We start from the raw sequence: 22,557 nt of genomic DNA, 5'->3' as shown, positions 1-22,557 counted from the left end.
GGCCACCTCGGGGTCTGTCGTCCGAACCGAGGCACAGTTGATGACTTTGCCCAACGTGTCCACGACGGAAACCGCAAAAGCCTTGCCGTTTCGGTCGAAGCGGGTCTCGAGCACGTAATGGTCGCTACCAAACTCAATTGCGGTGTTACACCACTCGGCTCCCGCGACGTTCTTCACGAACGCCAGATCGGGGGTGGTGTCCCGGCTCACCGAGTTGCCGATGCGGGTCAGGAACGCCTTGTCCGCGATGAGCGTGAGGTCCATTTCGTTGGCGTTCTGCCACAGACCCCGGCCCTTGCTCGTGTCGTAGATGTAGCACCATAGTCCGTACGGGGCTTCTTAAATATCGTCTTGAACTGCTCTCGGGAGTCCCTGGGATTGCTGTAGATGTTGAGTATAAACACGCTGTTTCTCCGCTAGTTGCGTTGTCTCGTGTTGAGCAGAACCTTCGCCATGACGTATTCGACCTTGGAACTCGCCAGCTTCAAGTCGTGAGACAAGTGCGTAAGCTTCTTGTCAACTAACGTGCATACTCCCCGACCACCGGCTTGACCGGAGACGGCCCGATAACCGGGAAGGGATGCAGTGGACACTAGGGTTTCCTGTAATGCTATTACCTGTCGTTTGTTATCTAGCGATCTAAAATACTGCTGCACTAAAGCCCTCTTATTGGAGTATCCCCTGCAGTTCTATTGCCAAATTCTGAACGCTTCTTTCGAACTATCCATGATTAGATACGTTTTCCGTACTACCTAGTGTAACCATGCAAAGCCGCGCGTAAAAAGTGCTCCCCAGTCTGATGCGTCGATGTGCTCGTAGCCCTGATTACAGTCGACGACGCGTTCGGAACAACGACCTGCATCGGAGCTGTGGGACCTAGTACTTGGGATCACCAGAGGCTCGAGAGCGTCGATGCGATCGGCCAGCGCGCCTAGGCCACTCTTCGGGTCTCCTAGGGCGACCTGCACCTGTGCTGAGCCTTGATGGTCGCACGCTCGTAGTGAGCGTGGCCAACATGCCCTTGATCTCATTAGTTTGCGAAACTGATTCTTCCTTACTGGAAACTGCCCCGCGCTTGGAGGCCCCGGACGAGTCACTGACCGGAACCGGTGGTGGGGGCCGACGCTTTGACCAGAGCACTCTGACTGATTACCAAATTCTTAATCTCCGTCATTTCGCTAGCCATCTTTCACACCATTTCTTTTAAGTCCACGTTTTTATTCTGAAGGCGCGCTATCTCGGCGTCCCTAGCTTGCTCTGGGAGCGGGTCGCGTGGGCCCCGGAAGGGTCCCGCTTCGCCGCCGCCACGAACCCTATCGGCCCAGGATAGGGTCGACTTCCTCTTCATCTGCTGGCCGACGCTGGAACCGGACTGGGCCCTTGAGACGGAGTGGCTCCTGGAGCGGCGCCTGGATATGCCCCTGGATCCAGATCTGCCCCTGGACCTGGATGTCCCCCTGGACGGGGTGTGTGTGAGCGATTCTTAAAAATAGGAGAAGAAAAAAGTACAGCGCCGTAACTGCCTCTCGGGGGAGGGCACCTCAACAGCGCTGTACAGGGAAGGGGGTGAGAGAGATATAGTGACAGGATAGAGAAAAAGTGGAGGGGAGGGGGGGGGGGCAAAAAAAAGAAAGCTCCCTGGACGGGGACCTGGAACGCCCGGGGGTAACCGACGGAGAGGGGTTCCTGGATCTGGAGCTTCCGCGGGCCCCGGAGTGACCGGCGATCTCCGGGAGCTGTCGCTCGCCCTTGGCGAAGGCCGGAGACTTGCTTCTATTGGCTCGGGATCGCTCCCCGCGCCTGCGTCTGACGAGGTACGGCGTCTGGTCCCTTTTCTTGCACTCCTTGGCGGCGGTGAAGTGTCGGCCACCGCACAGCCTGCACTAGGGGTCGCACTTGTGTTGTTCTTTGTAATGTCCCTATATAAGAAAAGTACCGCCATCCTTTGATAAACGCCGCTTCTCTCTCTCCCGTATCTCCGATTGGACGATGATAGCGCGCGCTTTTCACTTCTTTATATTTTCTTTTTTTTTCCGCCTCAGAGCCATGTTGAAAGTCCTCTGCGCAGCCGCACTCGCCGGCGGCGGCAGCGGCGCGCGCCCGGCCTGAAAGCTTCAACGTGGACTTTCTAGGTGCGCCACCGTCGACTTGGCTTTCGCAAGCAAAAAGTAAAGAAAAAGTTGCAGTGGCTTAGCTCGGCTATGCCAGGATATACGTAGCGTTAGCAAAGGTTCAGCTGATTATTCTTAGCTTTCCTGGTTGTCTCCTACGCTCAACCGCTAATTGTCGGGCAACTACTTCGGGATCCGATGAGTCAAGCTTCTCCGTTCTTCTGCGCTGTTGAGCAGCATTTGCGCTCTCCTTCTCCATGGCTATACCACACTGGCAAACGCCAGTCAGAAGCGCAGCGGCTCCAGCGCAGTGTCAGACGGCGACTGCACAGCGAGCGCGCGCCGGCGCCAGTGCGTCTATCACGGCTACGACGTCACTCCTCTGGAATGCGCAGACCGGCGGCGGTGAGTCGCGCGCGGCGGCGGCGGAGTGCGCGAGAGGTGCCGGCTCCGGTGGCTCCGGTACAGTGTACTAGAAGGGGGCAGTGGGCTTACTCAGCGGCTCCTCTGACGCAGTCAGCGTCGCATCCAAGAGGTGGCGCCACTGGCAACTTCAATGGAAGCTTTGCTTGCAGAAGCTTTGATTTTCCTTGCGTTTCTGTCGGTTTCAGTTCGAAGCAGTTCACACTCTTATTTGTTTTTAATTTTGGCATACTTGACAGTCTTTACATATCTTTAGCAAGCACTATATTTGTTTAGGCCACATGATATTTGCCATAATAGTACCTTGTGGAAAAGCAAGACGGCAACTCTTGGTCAATTTGCTGCCTATCCTAACTCTAGACCTTTTGTGCAAAGAGGTCGTCGCTGACGGTTGTTGCTTAAGTGGAAGGGGCCTTCGAATTTTCCGGATTATCGGGCAATCGTAAAAAAAATTTGAAAACGGTTTCATGCCGTGTCGACCTAATGTAAAATTTTGTCAGACAGAAAACAGCGCGTGCATACTTTCCAGCTGGGCTCAAAAAAAAAAAAAGAAAAAAGTCAGGCATGCTGACCAGGTTTGTGTCTTTGCTTAGCCAAAATGAATATGTATATATGACTTAAATATTTTATTGTTCCACTTTAGTTGTTCCATGCTTCACAGTAGCCTTCTGCGTTTATTATTAACCATTATTACGGCGGCACACATTTGTTAAATCAAATCAGGTTTGTTTTTTCCATAAAGAAATGGAGGGAGGCCTGAACAAAAAGTGAAAACTAATTCACTTGACAAAGGCTCCGGCCTATGCTTATGTACAGTTATATAAGGGTAAGCAAAATGAAGTTACAAAACTATCTTTGAATTAAAGTTTATCTATCTATCTATCTTATGGATATGCTGGAAGTTGTTAAGAGTAAGCTTTAATTCCCTCGAAGTTGGCTGCAATGTGCACGCTCTTAGCCTCATAGATAAAATAATTAGCTTTTACATTGTCACATGTCTGCATTTTTATGTGAAAGGAATTAACTGTGACCAGGCAGGAAAGCGGCAGAGGGCCAAGCAGCTGAAGTTGAGCCGTTGTACTTGTACAATGGCTCGCTGTACTTCTTGCAAATAAAAGCTTTGTGTCAGGCCTGCAGGCCTGTTGCTGACACAAAGCTTTTATAGGTTCTTCGGGATTTGGAGGCGGAGTAAGGGAGCGTTGGGAAGGCCGGCGCTATTAGAGACTCGGAAGAAGCAACGGGTCTCTCTCGTAAACATCGTAACCACGGCGTTCGTCCTGTTGTCCTGGTGGAGGCTGCTCTCGATCCCTTGGTCCTCTACAACTTCGACTTTCCCTGGAGCTTCGTTCAGTCACCGCTTACCCCGCACCTCCACCACTTGCGGGACAGCTGTTCAACCTCGACGGTTTATTATGCAGGCCGCGCGCAGACGAAGAATGACGCTGGCCATGATGATGAGTATATACAGATGAAGAAGATGAAGGGGTAATATAATGCTCACAATATATATATTATGAAAGAAATGCCCACATGTTTAACAACAAAAATACTATTATTTTACTGAAGTTTCGGCCGGTGGTCCGGCCTTCATCTGAGTGAATGAGAATACGCAAGAAGTTTGTTCACAAAGTGCCGGAAAGTCACGTGGAAAGGACATATGGCTCCAAACAAAGTGTAACGGAAAAAAATATATAACATTAAAATTAAACAACTGAAACAAACGTTGTTTGGAAACGAGGGACTAACACATGGACAGACACAACACGTGGATGGCTGCGATGAGTCATGGACAAGTAGGCGTCCTCACCATCGAAGAAGCGGGGAAAAAAATTTCGATTCTATGGTGGAGGAAGGCGGAAAAAAGGGGAAAAAAACATGTGGGTGGCTGTGATGAGCCGCCCCTAAGGCAGCGCGTTCCCCACTCTCGAGGGACCACCATCGTTTAAGCTAAGAAGACGCCACTCTACTGCAGACATGCCGTGCGAAAGGGGCATGCGACACAATAGCAGCTCCAGGGTGAAAAAGAGAAAGGATATGCGGACGTGTCAGCACGAAGCAAGATGGTGTTAGTGTTATGTGTTAGTCCCTCGTTTCAAAACGTGTGTTTTAGTTGTTTATTTTTAATGTTATATATTTTTTTCCTTACAAAGGTTTGGACCGTAAAGAACATGGTTCTAGTCCATCTTTTTCATTTTTGACGCGACACCAACAGAACCAGCCTGCTTTTCTATCTATCTATCTATCTATCTATCTATCTATCTATCTATCTATCTATCTATCTATCTATCTATCTGTAATTATATACAGGGTGTTCATTTTTAAGTTTTACTGAATTTTTAGAAATCGCCTGTGCCAGGTAGCATAATTCTTATCATTGGGCTGGGTTATTCGATGAGGCGGATATTAGCAGCACGAGAAATTGAAACACATATTCAACTAGTTAACAAAAATTCAATAACTTCTTAGTTAATTACTTTACGACCCATATTGCGATTTACGAATTGTAGGCGGTGAGCTTGTCAGGCGTATCACTTGGAATGAATTTCCAGAATGACAGCAGTTTGGAGATATGCGCCATCAAACTCGTCTTAAGAATGCACTGTTGTTCCACTTACTTTTGTACCAAAATGCTGTTTTATGCATTGATGCACAAAAGCAACTGGAACGTCCATGCATTTCGTCCCACACATTGGGAAATAATATCTCGAAATTGGTGTCATCCTGGAAATTCATTTCAAGTGGATGTGTCTTGCAAACGCACCGGCTACAATTCGTAAATTGCAATGTACGTAAAGTATTTAACCAAGAAGTTCAGTAGTCAATTTTTGTTAATTAGTTGAATGTGTTTCTATTTCTCGTGCTACTAATGTCCGCCTATTCCAATAACCCAGCTGAACGATAAGAATTGTGCTACCTGCCACAGGCGATGTTTAAAAATTCCGTAAAGCTTAATTTCGACCAACCGGTATATATATATTGTTACGGTTGAGGCGTGTTTCTTTACAGATGATGAATGAAAGTCGAGGAAAAACAGTCCAGCACCGGTTTCGTTGTGTGCTCCGCGCCAAAAGATTCGTCGTCCTTCTCGTCCTCCTTTCGCCTCAACCAAGGCGTTACATTTCCCATTTCGCAGACGAAGCCCACCATGGGAGTGATAGAGTAATATCGCTTGAGGCGCGTAACATACGCAAGTTGAGTAGCGCTACAGCGGCGGCCTGGTGACCTTACCGGACGACCACATACGTTAAATCGCTAATGCGATTTAACAGTCAATGCGGTCAATGACTGAAGGGACCGGTATACTGAGCCAGGAATTTTTGGCATAACCCGCGTCTGCGCTGAGGGGTGCACAGCCGCACCAAGTCACCTTTTTCGAATGAAATTGAGTTGTGCCGGCGGTCATACCGCTTCTTGGAGCGATCTTGTGATGCCAGTGTGCGTAGACGGCCAATTTGTCGGGCTTCCTCAGCACGGCACAACGTTTTGGCAACTGAGTCCTCTGTATGTATGGAGTGTAAAGGGGAAAATGGTATCGAGACAGCTGCGCGGTGCCCGAGCGTAGAGCAGGTAGAAAGGTGTGAAGTCCATAGTTTCGTGCTTCGCGGTATTGTAGGCATAGGTAATAAATGGTAAGATGTCATCCCAGTTCCTGGGATTGGAGGATACATACATAGCCAGCATGTTGGTCAGGGTGCGGTTGGTACGTTCGACAAGGCCATTCGTCTGGGGATGATATGGTGTTGAGTGGCGGAACTGTGAAGTGCCGAGTCTAAGCAATTCTTTCACGGAGTCAGCGACGAATTGGCGACCACGGTCGCTGATGATTACGCGAGGCGGACCGTGACGAAGGATTACGTAGCGTAACAAGAAGGCAGCGACGCAAGTAGCTGTGGAGGAAGATATCGCAGCGGTTTCCACGTATCCAGTTAGGTGATCGACACAGACGATAACCCAGCGGTTGTTGTTCGAAGATCATGGAAACGGTCCTAGCAGGTCAATACCAACTTGCTCGAAAGGTGTAGTAGGTGGCGCTACAGGATGAAGAAGGCCTTGCGGAGCGCTTGTAGGTCGCTTGTGGCGCTGACACTTGCCGCAGCTCGACACGTTTAGTGGAATGTCGCATCTTAGGCCAGTAAAACCGCTCGTGTATTCAATGTAAGGTGCTAATGAATCTAATATGGCCTGATGTCGGATCATCAGGCATGACACGGATAATGTCACATTGAAGGCTTTGGGGAACAACCAGTAAATACAGTGCGCCACTTGCTGAATAATTTGTCTTGTATAACAGTCCATTGCGAAGGCAAAAGCGACCACTGGTGACTGCAGGCATCGACTTCAGGCATCGGCGAACAGGGGGTCCAAACATAAGTCATTGCGCTTTTCCCGCTGGAAGACGGTGACGTCAGGAAATGTGTTAGAGACAGCAGCAAAGCGGATGTCGAGGTTGTCCGCGTTATCTTCTGTTGTCGACAGAGGAAGGTGAGAAAGGGAGTCAGCGTCGGCATGACGTCTTCCACTTTTGTACGGCACAATGAAGTCAAATTCTTGCAGCCGCAATACCCAGCGTGCTTGACGACCGGAGGGTTCACGGAGGGTAACAAGCCAACACAAGGACTGATGGCCGGTTACAATTGTGAATGTACGCCCGTAGAGGTGGCAACGAAACTTCTGAACAGCAAAGACAGCTGCTAAGCATTCTTGCTCTGTCGCAGTGCAGTTTCGTTCAGCCTTGCTGAGAGAACGGCTCGCATAGGCAACCACATACTCTTCATTATGGTGCTAAACAAGCACTCCTCCGATGCCGATTCCGCTGGCCTCACTGTGCACTTCAGCAGGAGCAGACGGATCTAAGTGACGAAGAATGTGTTATGAAGTCAGCAGGAACTTGAGTTGAAAGAATGCCGCGTCGCATTTAGGTGTCCACTCATATGGGCTGTCTTTTCGCAAGAGACTTGTCAAAGGATAAACAATGTCCGCGAATCTGGGCACGAACCGTCGAAAGTAGGAGCATAAACCGAGGAAGTTGCGGAGTTCTTTTAGTGACTGAGGTGGTTTAAAGGCACTGACTACTTCTATTTTCCGGGGGTCTGGCCTGACACCATTTTTGTCAACCAGGTGACCAAGGACTAATGCTTGTCGTTCACCAAACCTGCACTTTTTGGAATTCAAAACCAAACCGGCCTTTTCGACGCAATCTAAAACGAGGTTTAAATGGGCGTTATGCCCTTTGAAAGTACGTCCAAAAATGACGTCATCTAGATAGCACAAACGTATCTCCCATTTTAGACCACGAGGAATTGAGTCCATAAATGTTTCAAAAGTAGCGGGGGCATTGCAAAGCCCAAACAGCATAACATTAAATTGAGATAGTCCATCAGGCATCACGAATGCAGTCTTCTCCTTGTCAGCAGGGTGCATAGGGATCTGCCAATACCCTGATCGTAGATCTAGTGAAGAAAAGTAGGAAGCCGAATGTAGAAAGTCGGTGACATCGTCTATCCGAGGTAGTGGATATGCATCTTTTTTTTTTGGTAAGGGCATTTAATCGTCTATAATCAATGCAAAACCTCCAAGAGCTGTCTTTCTTAACCAAAATAACAGGTGCTGCCCAAGGGCTGCACGATTCTTCAATGACGCCCTTCTGTAGCATATCCTGAACTTGTTCGGCAATAACTTTCCGCTCCGATGACGACACTCGATAAGGGTTTTGCCAGACCGGATGAGCATAACTCATATCGATCCTGTGCTGAGTTTGAGAACAGGGTAAAGATGGTGGCTTCTCTGTTTCGCAGAAGTCAAACATAGAAGCATGACTTTCCAAAAGCTCGACCAATCTTTGTCGCTCGTGTGACCGTAGGTTCTTACTAACCATGCTTAGAATCTGCGACTCGTAGGAGCAACTGCATTCGCAAACGGCCAAGCGTTCATGACCTTCTTCGTCGTTAACGGCAGCAATAGAATTTCCGATAGCACAATCAAAGACGGCGTGCTTCATTCCTTGAGGAAGTATAACAAGCACTGGAGAACAGTTAAGTGCCCATAAAAACGTGGCTCGGTTGCTAATCGATACAATGCAGCGAGGCACTAAGATGTCTTTCTTAGCACACTGACCGGGGAGAGGTTGAACGATGGCATCAAAGAGAGATATGGCAGAGACAGAAGCGAACACGGCAACCGACCGCATGGACCATGGTGGCACTGTCAGTTTATCGGAAACAACCAGTGTGTCTTCCGCAGGCGGCAGCTCCTCTCCGAGGGCAGGAACAACTTCACTGCTGACTGAAAGTTCACCGGTGCCACAGTCGACGAAAGCGCCACGCACTTGGAGAAAGTCAATCGCGAGAATAACTTCGTGCGCACACTGCTGCAGAACCAGGAGCTCAGTGGGGAACACCTTTCCGGCCAACAAGATGTTAACTACGCGAACTCCCAGAGGATGAAGTATTTCTCCGCCGACGCCACGAAATCTTGTCAATTCGTGCCAAGAAAACATAACTTTGCGGCCAATGCGATCTTTGAAGGAACGACTCATAACAGAAATGGTTGCACCAGTGTCCACTTAAGCTGTTGCACATACTCCATCTATTAACACATGTATTTTGTTCTTGAGCATCGTAACTGGCGGAGGCATCTGAGGTAAATGATTTTGTGCGACCTCACCTCCATCGGTCGCGCCGGCTAGTGTCGCGGCAATGGCGGTGGCGAAAGCCGTCGTCGCGGTAAAGGCGAACGGCGCAGTCGGGCGGGCGGAGGTGTCAAACTACGGTCAGAAGCGGGAGAACTATTGCGCCAATTCTCTTGTCGTGAGGTGCTCCTGGAATAGGCGGACCAGGGATCGTTGTTGCGACCATTGCCGGTGTGACGATACGTTGATGGCGGATTGTATCGGAATGTTTCCCTGCGCCGACGACAGAACCGAGATATGTGTCCGGTAGCACCACAACTATTACACACAGGAGGTTGCCAATATGCATTGTACTCATGAAAAGCATTGTCGCGACGCCGTGGGACAAATGCATCTTCATGCGGCTCCTGGTAGGTAGCGGCCGGCTGACGAGGATAGCTGAAGCGGTGTTCGTGCCTCAACTCTGCGTATTGATTGCGCTGCGGCCTTGGTGGCGAGCGAGAACTGTAGTTGTAGTCCTCGACACTAGTGGCAGCGATAGAAACATGATGAGATGGAACCGGGATTGGCGCAGCATCATAAGGGGCTGAGTGCACGTGTCGGGTGAGCTCTTACCGTACAATCTCGCGTATTGTAGACGTAATATCAAAGGACGTGAAGTCAACACTTGCAACGGTAGCCACATTCGGTAACTGCCCGAATTTAGGCGTGATACGCCGCATCTTCAGGGTCTCGAATGTACGACAATGCCGTATGACGTCAGCTACTATAGCAAGGGTCTCTTTGCCAATGAGGAAGTGATAGACATCCTCAGCAATTCCTTTTAAGAGGTGGCCAACCTTGTCCTCCTCTAACATGCGAGGGTTGACTGTCTTGCAGAGCTTCAATATAGCCTCAATATACGTCGTGCACGTCTCGTCTGGTACTTGGGCTCTTTGCAGCAGCGTTTGCTCAGCCTGCTTCCTCTTCGCGACTGAGTCCCCAAAACACTTCGTTATTTTAGACATGAACCGATCCCAGGTCGTGAGGGTGTCTTCATGGTTGTCAAACCACACAAGTGCTGTGTCTGTTAAGAAGAACACGAGGTTGGACAGCTGAGTTGCCACATCCCAAAGGTAATAGTTGCTCACCCGTTTGTAGTGTGGGAGCCACTCATCCACGTCCTCGCCAGATTTGCCTCCGAATGTGCGTGGCTATATCAGGTGCTGATGCTGCCAGGGAACAGCCGCGGCTGTAGCAGGTACCGAAGGGGCCGCTGTAACCAGGGCAGGGGCTGCAGCTGCAGGAACTGGTACAGTCCGGGTTCTGTCTTCACCACGAGACATGTCGACCACCAGCGGCAACGGCGGCAGTCCAGCAAGGCGGCGGCTTCGGCGAAGATCAGGTGGTTGCAGAACCGTGTTGCGTGGTTGAGTACCCAGCACCGTCCACCACAAAACTGTTACGGATGAGGCGTGTTTATTTACAGAAGATGAATGAGAGTCGCGGAAAACAGTCCAGCACCGGTTTCATTCTGTGCTCCGCACCAAAAGATTCGTCGTCCTTCTCGTTTTCCTTTCGCCTCAACCAAGGCGTGTCACAATATATATATATATATATATATATATATATATATATACACGTCGGTAGAACACAAAACACTGAGTAAGACAAGGTACCCGTGGATATTTTTTTTCCAGTGTCTTCTGTGATTCGCACATTTCTCACGCGTACAATATTAAACTCACCCGGTCTTCATTTATGCTTTGTGAAGTGTCTCCATTTTTGTGTTTCTTTGCATTTTAATCGGTATTCCTAACTTATTTTCGATGACGCCGTTCTCAGCACCTGCATCATTAGTTAAAGACCGCACAGTGCTATAACCTTCGCATGAGGTATTAATAGGTTAGTTAATTGGCCATAATCATTCAAAAAGTAGCTCACTTTTGGGAAATGTATGAACACTTAAACACACAAAGGTGAGCGCTTGGTCCATGCCTCAACCAGTCTTTAGAGTTGGCGTAACATTCGTGGAGGAATAACGCGTCACTTGTCTGTGGCGCAGGCCCAGTGGAGAAGACAGTGAACGACTTTTGGCGCATGGTGTGGCAAGAGGAAGTCTGCAAGTTTATTATGGCTGCCAACCTGGTGGAAGATGGAAAGGTATGCCTTTAACTGGCACTTGCTATGTTCGCCTAAAGAACCACTCAAAGTTTTTGTAACTGAAAATTGCCAAGTAATGCTTGGGAAGCAAACTTCCGCAAAAACTTGCATGTGAACATCCAGTGCTCTTCTGGACATCACTAGCTTGGGTTCGTTGACTCTTCGTGCATGAAGCAGATGCCAGTGCTAGACTAGCACGGTTAACTTTTTTTGCCTATTGATATAAAAGTGCAAACAAAAGCATTTTGTTGCACACCCTATTCAAAAGCAGGGATTTCAAACCAAGAAGGACTAATGTTATGGAACAGTTTTACAGACATTTCGGGTGAGGAATCGGCCTCCATCGGAGTAAAGAAAACAGCGTTCACCTAGCAGGTTCAAGATATGATAATGTGATGTTCAAAGCGGATGTATATTTTTATTTGTGATTTTTCCTCAAGCACGGAGGCTTGAAGAAAGAACACAAAAGAAAATACGGCATCCTGAATTGATGTGTCTTGCGTAGGGCTGGAAGCAACGCGCAAGTGTTTTTTTTTTTTTTTTTTTTTTTTTTTTTGCACCAGCCTCCGAACGGCAATTGGAGCGCGAGGCGTATGAGCGCTGTGGGTTCGCCAAGTGGCGAATAATCGTCCACAAAGCTTGGTCTGTTGTGCAAGAGTACCTGCACGTCTAACCTTTTGCGTTCATTCTTAACTTATATCTCAAAGATTGACCTTGATCAGAAAGCGGGCAGCAAAATAAGGTCGATGAATCAACTGGGGAAGGAGCACCGATTCATTTTTCTTTTGGTGGCGTTAATTTTTGGACTAACGCCTTGCCGAAATGTATCGGAATGCAAACGCTCGCGGCATCCCTGCTTCAGTGATGTTACTTTCGCTGTCTAAATATCGTCCTGCTCTGTTATCCCTGTGCTCCCTGGATGGATGGATGGACCGCAGCCGATCAGGATAACCACGGGCATCTCCGTGAGTGCTGACCATTTATTTCGCACGATCAAGCACGCCACCCTCTGGGTTTCTCTTCTCTTGAAAGGGTGATACTAGACGGCGCTGGTAGGCCTTTTTTCCTAGATCAGATAAATACGAAGCTCAGGCGGCACATGGGGAAAGGAAATGCATTGAAGGACGGAAACGTCAGGGGACAAAAATGCAACAAAACAGTTCCCAGCAGCAATCACCTTTCTTCGATGGCCTCTCGGGCAGTGCTAGTCCCCAATCGTGTTGTACTCTTTTTCAGGGATAATAACCGTGTGCCAACCGTGTGCTTTGTCGCTCCTTGTTCTTTGGCTGGCTCTCCTTAGCATTCACAAAGCGTGTGAGAAAGAAGAGTCCCGCAAGGTGATGCAAAGAGTGATTCTTTTATTTTTGGTTCAGTTCGGAGGCACGTAACCACTCATCCGAGACTAATAAGTATCTAGGTAACAAACACAGAATAAAAGAAACCTGTGGTCTTCGATTTCACTTCATTATACACTCGGCTAGATAGCGCTGATACATAGAGAAAGTGTACTGAATTCAGAAAGCGATGGGACCCTTATACCAAACAGAGCAGATACGCTGCAATGCAATTGTTTGTTTGTGTATATTGTTATGGAGCAGTGGGGCATGGTGTGTCTTTAACAAAGAAGGCGATTCGGCAAGAAGATCGCGCGGCTGTTTCGGGCAGCCATCTTGTGTACACAGTGTTGCTGCGACTTGTATATACTTGTAAATACACCTACGCTTCGCTAATTCTGCCTCGTGGCAATATAATGCATATTTGACTTTGTTGAAGTGCAGAACATGGGATCAAAGAAGACGAGACAGATGGCACAAGCGCTTGTCCTGTCTATCTCGTCTTCATTTTGTCCCGTGTTTTGCGCTTCACCACAGTCAAATATCCTTCACCAACTGCCTCAAAATTCTACTGTTCTAAATGCGTCTCAAACACAATACATCTGCCGGCTATGAAGAGGAGAAACGGAACTCTTAGAGTATCTGTTGATCGGCGATAAGGTCCGAGCGGTGCATGAATCTAGCGGCTTTCGTGACGCCGCTTCTCTTTGTCACCCTGTCCTCGTGCAGCGCAAGGTTGAGCGGTACTGGCCCGAGACGTGCAGCAAGTATGGCGACATCATGGTGACGCTGGTATCTGAGGAGGTGTTCGTAGACTACACCATCCGGACCTTCAAAGTCCACAAGGTTTGTTCTGCCACCTTTTTTTTTTTTCTTTTTTGCACCGTCCAACCTTCGACCGTCAGCGATATGCCCTGCGTAACAGTCACAGAGTGTTCTCGGAAGCAGAGGTACTGGCACCTTTATATCTTTCCCTTACCCACGTGTAGGGTATAGCCAACCAGCCGGCGCTACCATGCTTAACCTCTCCGGCCTTCCTTATTTATTTTGCCCTCTTCGCACTGAGAATGGCTGTGTACTTAAAAAAAAGAGATCCATACACCGACCAAAATAGTTTAAAAATATATTTACGTTCTCACACTCGTACTGTGGGTTGGAAGAAACTTGATGAATTGCTTCATAAAGGGTACCTACGGGCGCTAGGCTAGCTTGTAAAACACGCAATTTTCCTGAACAGGAAGTCGGCAGACCAGGGTTGAGAGAAAGCGTGATAGAAAGAAAAGCAGTGTTTACTTTGCCCGCTATCATCATCATCATCAGCCTGTATTTATGTCCACTGCTGGATGAAGGGCTCTCCCTGTGATCTCCAATTACCCCTCTCATGCGCTAGCTGACTCCAACTTGCGCCCGCAAATTTCCTCACTTCACTACCCCACCTATAGTTTTCTGCCTTCCTCGACTATGCTTTCGTTCTCTTGGTATCCATTCTGTAACTCTAATGGTCCACCGGTTATCCATCCTCCGCATTACATGGCCTGCCCAGCTCCATTTTCTTGGTGCAAAACTGTAATTATGGGATTAATTTATTTGCGAGCAATGACATTACAGAGCCGCTATCCGGCTGGCAATGAGCTTGCAAGAGCAAGCCTAATGTCTTAGCAGGGCGGGTTTCCCCCTACAGGTCATCACCTCTGTACTAGAAGGCCTCTTCAAAGAAGTCAAGTGCAGAGGATCAAAAGCAAACGGGCATCTGGACTCGGCCAGATAAATGACCGGTTGTTGTGCCTTATATGCACCACCTGTCACACTGCTTGAAAATCAGGGCCGCCAAGTGCTGTTTTCAACGCCAGAAAAGCTGGTTCGCATGTGCCGAGCCGTGAACAACCGAAAGGACAAAGGTCCAGCATGCACAAAGCACACTACCCCTTTCGGCGTGTAGTACTGGGGTCATTTACTACATCCCCCTTTCATGTGGTAAATGCTACATTGGCCAGAGTGGTCGTTGCGTGAACGACAGATTGACAGAGCACCGTGTGCACTAGGGGGATCCGGTCACTTAGTGGACCATTGTCCACTTAATCCACTAAGCTTAAAATTTAATGGTCTCAATGGACCTTAGTTCCTGGCAAACTATTAGGTGTTTTTTTTCTACACAGTTGCCTTCACAGTATACAGGTTGGCAGGAGAGCTAGCAAATTACATTAAAGTTGTAGCAACAAGTCAAAAGTGAAGTTTGGCAGCAATGATTGAAACAAACAAACAGCATTCTAAAATACTTCGAAGTTATTCAAAAATGAAGGTACTGCCCCCCTCCACACAAAGTTGCACACCACATGATGCTCATGGTGTCAATCACACAATTTAACGCTAGGCATCAACTCTTCACCTACCAAAAACGTGGTCAAATTTATTTCCGTAGAGAAAGCGGGTGATGAATCACTTGTCTCCATGAAAGCAGCTTTCTATGTTGTGCGTAAAGGATAAAGTAATTTAACGTATAATGTTTGAACATCAGTTGTGCTCAGCTACAGCACACTTCTCGGGGAGGATTGCTTACCGTAACGCTACTGAGTCGAAACTATTCATTGGCATGAAGTTGATCATTCAACGAAACAGCCACGTCTGCATTCGTAGAAACCCAACAGCGGTGCAATGAGTCGTTCCCTTCACGCAGGCAAACATAGCATCTGGAGAAGCATTTGTGGACCTTGAGAGGGTGAGAAAGCCTTGTAGGCCGTCACTGCCCATATAAGGCGATGTGCTCTTCTATGTTGCAGTCTGGCGCGGCGTCCAAGCGTGTGGTGAAGCAGTTTCACTTCACGGCGTGGCCAGACCACGGCGTACCGGCCCACCCACTGTCGCTGGTCGAGATGATCGAGCTGGCAAAGGCGCCACCCAGCAAGGCGCCGCTACTTCTGCACTGCAGGTGGGATGCGCAGCGCCCCCTATATCATTCACTTTTTTCATTAAAGTACGGAAGTTCATTTCAGATTGAATCAAAATAAACTGATTAAGTAAGAGTATTTAAAAAAAAGACCGATTCAATTTGATGATCGATTATTTCTAATGACAGTCGCTTTGAAGGTAGCTCACCTGATAATGAAATTGAATTCGCTAACCTGTGACATAGAAGCAATGTAAAATCGCGCTGCTCGGCTTTACAATACTCTCGCAAAATTAGCAGAACCGCACTTAAACGCAAGTTTGAATTAACACCGATTGCCTCCTGTCGATCATCTCTCGTTTCTGCTTGCTTCACTCCTTTTAATACCATCCGTACTCCAGGATTCTCTGTTAAATCCACCCTCACGTACATCTCCCCGCTTAAGCTACAGTCATCCCATAGCTCATTTATCACCCGGACATCTGCAATGAACACTCTATTATGCCCTGAAGCAAGAACTTACTGAACAGCCTCGCAGAAAACAGTCTCATGCACTGACCGTGAACATTTATGGCAAATGTCAACCATTTTGCTAAATCTTCCGAAACAAACTCGCTCCCCTACTCCAGCCCAAATCTTCTTTTTGTTAATTATTTTGTTTTGTTTACCATACCAACACAATGCTGCCTTATTGTATTTTCTTCTTTTTTTCTCTTTCTATTCTATTTTTCAAGTTCTCTTAGTACTGGTATTGTCATGTCATCAATCAGACAGCAAGATAACATGCTTGCGTTTGCCATTGTATCCTATATAAACAATATATTTTCTTAAATATCAATTGAGTCGATCTCATGTATAAAAGTATAACAGTCGTTTCTTTTACATATTTGAGAAGGTTCACACACGCAAACGTCTCCAGAAGCGCAGGCTAAGAAAAAGCGCGAAAGCTGCTAAACAGTTCCGTCGACGCGGAACTACAGAGGCTATGTGGCCAGCCATGTTGAACCATCGCCTATGTTCGCAGCGCCGGTGTCGGCCGCACGGGCACAATCGTCCTGATGGAGGCGGCGCTCGACATGGCCTTGGCCGAGAAGCGCGTCGACGTGATGGGCCTGCTGTACAAGCTCCGCCAACAAAGGGTCAATCTCGTCGAGACCGTGGTACGCACACGGCTTATATTACAGGCAACTGCACACACTATGCAGTAGTGACAAGGTTCTCTGCAAGCAGTGCTGCGTATTCTGGCGGCCGCTTCAGTTTCTCCGTCAGACGTGAGACCGGGCTTGTTGGTATTGCATATTGACATGACCAGCGCAAAAACAGTCACGGAACACAAAAAGACGTAGCCCTGACTTCCAACTGGCGTTTATTAGAAAGCATGAATATATGACCTCGCGCACGTCATCACAGCCACTTGTATACTTGTACAAGTTTTGTCTTGATAACTTGTGCAAGTATATGTTGTTGTGATCACGTGTGCGAGGTTATATGCTTCTGTGTAATAAACGCCAGCTGCAAGTCAGCGCTATAGTCGACTCTTTGTGTTCAATGTCTGTTTTTGCGCTAGTCATGTCAATCTTCGCCAGCACCTTCCTTCTTGGGCCGAGTGCATGTTACGCATTAAGAATGTTACCGAAAATGATTCTGTCGTTTGCGGCTCTTTTAAAAAGGGTGAATGCACTGGTGAGCGTTCGCGGGGTTAGCCGCGTGGTATCCTGCTCAAGATGTACAGCTGAAAGTTGAACAAGAAATTTCAAACGAATGAGTAAATGCCGGGAACCAAATAAATATACAAGTATACATGTAATGCTTATTTCCGTTTTCCGGTAATTCAAGAAGGAACACTTTGTGCAGCTTTGTTTCCCGTAGAATTTCGCACAAAGGTTCGATTTTTATTGCGAGAGAGCAATTAGTATATAGACACTCCAAGCGGATTTCTGCCATCGTCCAAGGGCAATAAAATCGTCGTCGCGCGCCGTATGTAGCAAGCGCACGGCGGAGAACAAACGTGATTTCTTCATTTGCGCTAAAGGCCGTGGGAGGGAGGGAGGGGGGTGGCGACATTGTGCTGCGGCACCAACTGCGTATCTTGCGACTGGGTGCAAGTCAAACTGGCGACTCAATCTGGCACGCAAAAGAAGAAAAGCGGGAAGGCAGCATGGGAGGGGTGCGGCAACTACTTACTTGTATTTTGCGCGGCTGCGGGCGGTCGCGCCCACCGTATCTTGAAAGCGATCTGCACCTTTGTATGCGCTGTGCTTTCATCACTCAGTTTCCGTTGAAGCGATAGACCGCACGAACCTTCACTCGCTGGTTCTGCCGCGCTTGCTCACGTCAGCGTTTTGATAGTGCTTGTCTGCGGTCATCGAGTGTGATCTATTCATGTTTGCTTGTGCGCGCTGACACTGCGCTTGTGAATTCAGTTATTAAGCGAATGTGTCCAAGTTTATATAGAGCCGATAAAACTACTATCCTTACTCCAAATAGCTCTCTACTAATTTGCTATCGCAATTGATGTTTCACGTATCGGGTGAAACTGATTTTTTTTCATCCGCTTCACTCACTACAACACTTAGATCTGGCTCATCGTACTCACCTTGCTTCAAGTACTTTTCTTGAAGCAACTAATTTAGGTTCAAGTTCGTAGCCTATTTCTATTTTCGAATGGCCATAGCTCAGACACTATTTCTTATACAGTAGAACCCCGCTGTTACGTTTTTCACGGGACCGTAAAAAAAAAACGTAAGAGCCGGGAAACGCAAGTGCCAGGAAACAGGAAAAATTGAGAAATGGGAGTAGTGTTGAACTGCACACAACATTAATTCTTACGTGCGACAAAAAGTAGTTTCGCCCGACAGCCGAAGTATCGATTGCGATGAGCTATACAAAGTAAGAATAGTAGTTTTATAGTCTGTATAAACTTGTAAACATTCGGTTATTAACTAATTAACAAACATGGTGTCAGCGCCCACAGGCAAACATAAACACATCACACTCGATGAGCGCGGACACGCGCAGTTCAGCGCCGCTGCAGAAGCGAGCGAAGTGACCTTCGTGCTGTTGTCTATCGCTTCAACCCAAACTGAGCGCCGAGAACACGCAGCACGCACAAAGCCACGAGCCGCCGACGCACCTACACTGCGTAGAATCTGCCCCACGCAGATCGCTTTCAAGATACGGCCCGCGGGACCGCGCGCCGCCGCGCAGTATGATGCCAGAGCACAACGCTGCCCGCTATCCCCCCCCCCTCCCTCCTCGCTGGTGCCACGAGCCGCCGACGCACCTACACTGGGTAGAACCTGCCCCACGCAGATCGCTTTCAAGATACGGCCCGCGGGACCGCGCGCCGCCGCGCAGTATGATGCCAGAGCACAACGCTGCCCGCTATATATCCCCCCCCTCCCTCCTCGCTGGTGCCACGAGCCGCCGACGCACCTGCACTGCGTAGAACCTGCCCCACGCAGATCGCTTTCAAGATACGGCCCGCGGGACCGCGCGCCGCCGCGCAGTATGATGCCAGAGCACAACGCTGCCCGCTATCCCCCCCCCCCTCCCTCCTCGCTGGTGCCACGAGCCGCCGACGCACCTACACTGCGTAGAACCTGCCCCACGCAGATCGCTTTCAAGATACGGCCCGCGGGACCGCGCGCCGCCGCGCAGTATGATGCCAGAGCACAACGCTGCCCGCTATCCCCTCCCCCCCCCTCCCTGCTCGCTGGTGCCACGAGCCGCCGACGCACCTACACTGCGTAGAACCTGCCCCACGCAGATCGCTTTCAAGATACGGCCCGCGGGACCGCGCGCCGCCGCGCAGTATGATGCCAGAGCACAACGCTGCCCGCTATCCCCCCCCCCCCTCCCTCCTCGCTGGTGCCACGAGCCGCCGACGCACCTACACTGCGTAGAACCTGCCCCACGCAGATCGCTTTCAAGATACGGCCCGCGGGACCGCGCGCCGCCGCGCAGTATGATGCCAGAGCACAACGCTGCCCGCTATCCCCCCCCCCTCCCTCCTCGCTGGTGCCACGAGCCGCCGACGCACCTACACTGCGTAGAACCTGCCCCACGCAGATCGCTTTCAAGATACGGCCCGCGGGACCGCGCGCCGCCGCGCAGTATGATGCCAGAGCACAACGCTGCCCGCTATCCCCCCCCCCCCCTCCCTCCTCGCTGGTGCCACGAGCCGCCGACGCACCTACACTGCGTAGAACCTGCCCCACGCAGATCGCTTTCAAGATACGGCCCGCGGGACCGCGCGCCGCCGCGCAGTATGATGCCAGAGCACAACGCTGCCCGCTATCCCCCCCCCTCCCTCCTCGCTGGTGCCACGAGCCGCCGACGCACCTACACTGCGTAGAACCTGCCCCACGCAGACCGCTTTCAAGATACGGCCCGCGGGACCGCGCGCCGCCGCGCAGTATGATGCCAGAGCACAACGCTGCCCGCTATCCCCCCCCCCCCTCCCTCCTCGCTGGTGCCACGAGCCGCCGACGCACCTACACTGCGTAGAACCTGCCCCACGCAGATCGCTTTCAAGATACGGCCCGCGGGACCGCGCGCCGCCGCGCAGTATGATGCCAGAGCACAACGCTGCCCGCTATCCCCCCCCCCCCTCCCTCCTCGCTGGTGCCACGAGCCGCCGACGCACCTACACTGCGTAGAACCTGCCCCACGCAGATCGCTTTCAAGATACGGCCCGCGGGACCGCGCGCCGCCGCGCAGTATGATGCCAGAGCACAACGCTGCCCGCTATCCCCCCCCCCCCCCCTCCCTCCTCGCTGGTGCCACGAGCCGCCGACGCACCTACACTGCGTAGAACCTGCCCCACGCAGATCGCTTTCAAGATACGGCCCGCGGGACCGCGCGCCGCCGCGCAGTATGATGCCAGAGCACAACGCTGCCCGCTATCCCCCCCCCCCCCTCCCTCCTCGCTGGTGCCACGAGCCGCCGACGCACCTACACTGCGTAGAACCTGCCCCACGCAGATCGCTTTCAAGATACGGCCCGCGGGACCGCGCGCCGCCGCGCAGTATGATGCCAGAGCACAACGCTGCCCGCTATCCCCCCCCCCCCCTCCCTCCTCGCTGGTGCCACGAGCCGCCGACGCACCTACACTGCGTAGAACCTGCCCCACGCAGACCGCTTTCAAGATACGGCCCGCGGGACCGCGCGCCGCCGCCCAGTATGATGCCAGAGCACAACGCTGCCCGCTATCCCCCCCCCCCCCCCTCCCTCCTCGCTGGTGCCACGAGCCGCCGACACACCTACACTGCGTAGAATCTGCCCCACGCAGATCGCTTTCAAGATGCGGCCCGCGGGACCGCGCGCCGCCGTGCGGTATGATGCCAGAGCACAACGCTGCCCGCTATCCCCTCCCCCCCCCCCCTCGCTGGTGCCTGGAGCACAACGGAAGGAGGCGCGCTTCCTCCCTGCTTTTCCTTCGCGCGCGAGACGCGGTCATCGCTTCCCCTCGCACGCTTTCACTCTCACATTCAGCATACGGCCGCGCGGCTTCGCTCGCAAGCTTTCACTCGAGCATACGGCGCGCGGCGACGTATGCTGTATGTGCGAGTGAAAGCGTGCGAGGGGAGCCGACGACTCTGTCTCGCGCGCGAAAGAAAGCATACGGCGCGCGGCGACGGCGTTATCGCCCTTGGACTTTATACGGAACATCTATGAGCCAAAACCAATTTTAGGGCCGCAACGCGTCATAGACATCATCTTTAGATAGCAAAAGCGGATATCAAAGGCCATACTTTTGCTGGCGGAAACCGAAAATACGTAATAAATGTCGCCCACAGCACTTTGGGCGGCCAATGCCATCGTCAAGCAACCAAGCCAAGCGACATGAAAAGTCAAAATAGCCGCTCGGGCCGGCGCGGTCTGGCAGTTCGCAACGTATGATGCGGGAACGGTCCCACAGTTGCGACGTAACAGCGGGGTTACCAATGCATTGGGTTCTATGGGAGCTGTGCCGGGACCGGCCGAAAACGACGTAACAGCCGGGAAAACGCAGCACCCGGGAACGTAACAGCGGGCTTCTACTGTATTTTAACCTTCTTTAGTAGTTGTGACCTGCAGTGACCGGCCCCACTGTGTGTGACCTGTGCTGTGTGCATTCTGCTCCATTTTTTTAGATTTGTCATCTTTCTGTTTCTTTCCTCCCCTGCTTCCTATCTTCCATTTCTATGTTTCTTTCTCCTCCTTCCTGAAGAGTAGGCAGGCGTTGTGCCCCTTCCGGTGGCAGTGGCCACCCTGCTCCGCATGCACTTTCCTTTTCCTGTCATGTATACAGGGTGTTTCAGCGAACACTTTCAAAAATTCTTAAAGGTTGCCTGTGGGAGATAGCCCAATTATAGTTCATCAGCTGGTCTATTCAAAGAGGCGGATATTACTTGCACAATAAATTGAAATGCATAATCGAATGATTAACAAAAATTCACTAATTAAGTTTTTAACTAATTACTTAATGGCCCATATTGCAATTTACAAATTGTAGCCGTGGGGTTAGCAAGCCGGATCCACTTGGAACGAATTCTCGGGATCACACCAGTTTCGAGACATTAATTCCCGAACTTTGCAGAGAAATGCATTGGCGTTCCAGTTAGTTTCTTAACAAAATGTCGCTTTCTGCAATGAAGCACAAACTTAACTGGAACGCCAATGCATTTTTCTGCAAAGTTCGGGAATTATTGGTAAGGACGTGTTTTTGGGCTAGTTGGTTCTTCATCATCAAGTAATAGACAGCGCCAGAATATACACGGGACCAAACGACGAGTAACTACCTCTTATTACTTGAGAATGAGGTAGGATAGGGGCCCACAGAACTAGAGATGTAACTGGTAAGGACGTGTTTTTGGGCTAGTTGGTTCTTCATCATCAAGTAATAGATGCGCCCTGTGTCTGTGTCTGTGACAGTGTCTGTGTCTGTGTCTGTGACAGCGCCCTGTGTCTGTCTCGTTACTCGTCGTTTGGTCAGCGCCCTGTGTCTGTCTCGTTACTCGTCGTTTGGTCCCGTGTATATTCTGGCGCTGT

At 50.2% G+C, this 22,557-nt stretch overlaps 1 protein-coding gene across 2 annotated transcripts in view; it reads left to right on the top strand.

Annotated features, from left to right (window-relative positions):
* Nucleotides 1-22,557, top strand: part of LOC119433803 (receptor-type tyrosine-protein phosphatase mu-like) — a 160,036-nt gene that overhangs the window by 72,696 nt on the left and 64,783 nt on the right. Inside the window, exons 6-10 of one of the 2 annotated variants that reach the window (XM_037701062.2) lie at nucleotides 11,207-11,304; nucleotides 12,243-12,269; nucleotides 13,368-13,484; nucleotides 15,416-15,564; nucleotides 16,547-16,682. In XM_037701062.2, coding sequence (XP_037556990.1) covers nucleotides 11,207-11,304; nucleotides 12,243-12,269; nucleotides 13,368-13,484; nucleotides 15,416-15,564; nucleotides 16,547-16,682 — 527 coding nt within the window. The remainder of the gene's footprint in view (nucleotides 1-11,206; nucleotides 11,305-12,242; nucleotides 12,270-13,367; nucleotides 13,485-15,415; nucleotides 15,565-16,546; nucleotides 16,683-22,557) is intronic. The other variant, XM_037701064.2, reaches the window with a different exon arrangement.

Source organism: Dermacentor silvarum, chromosome 11 (genome assembly GCF_013339745.2).
Source record: "Dermacentor silvarum isolate Dsil-2018 chromosome 11, BIME_Dsil_1.4, whole genome shotgun sequence".
Lineage (NCBI taxonomy): Eukaryota > Metazoa > Arthropoda > Arachnida > Ixodida > Ixodidae > Dermacentor > Dermacentor silvarum.
Note: the sequence above shows the minus strand (reverse complement) of the source record. Positions and strands in the feature narration are given on the sequence as shown.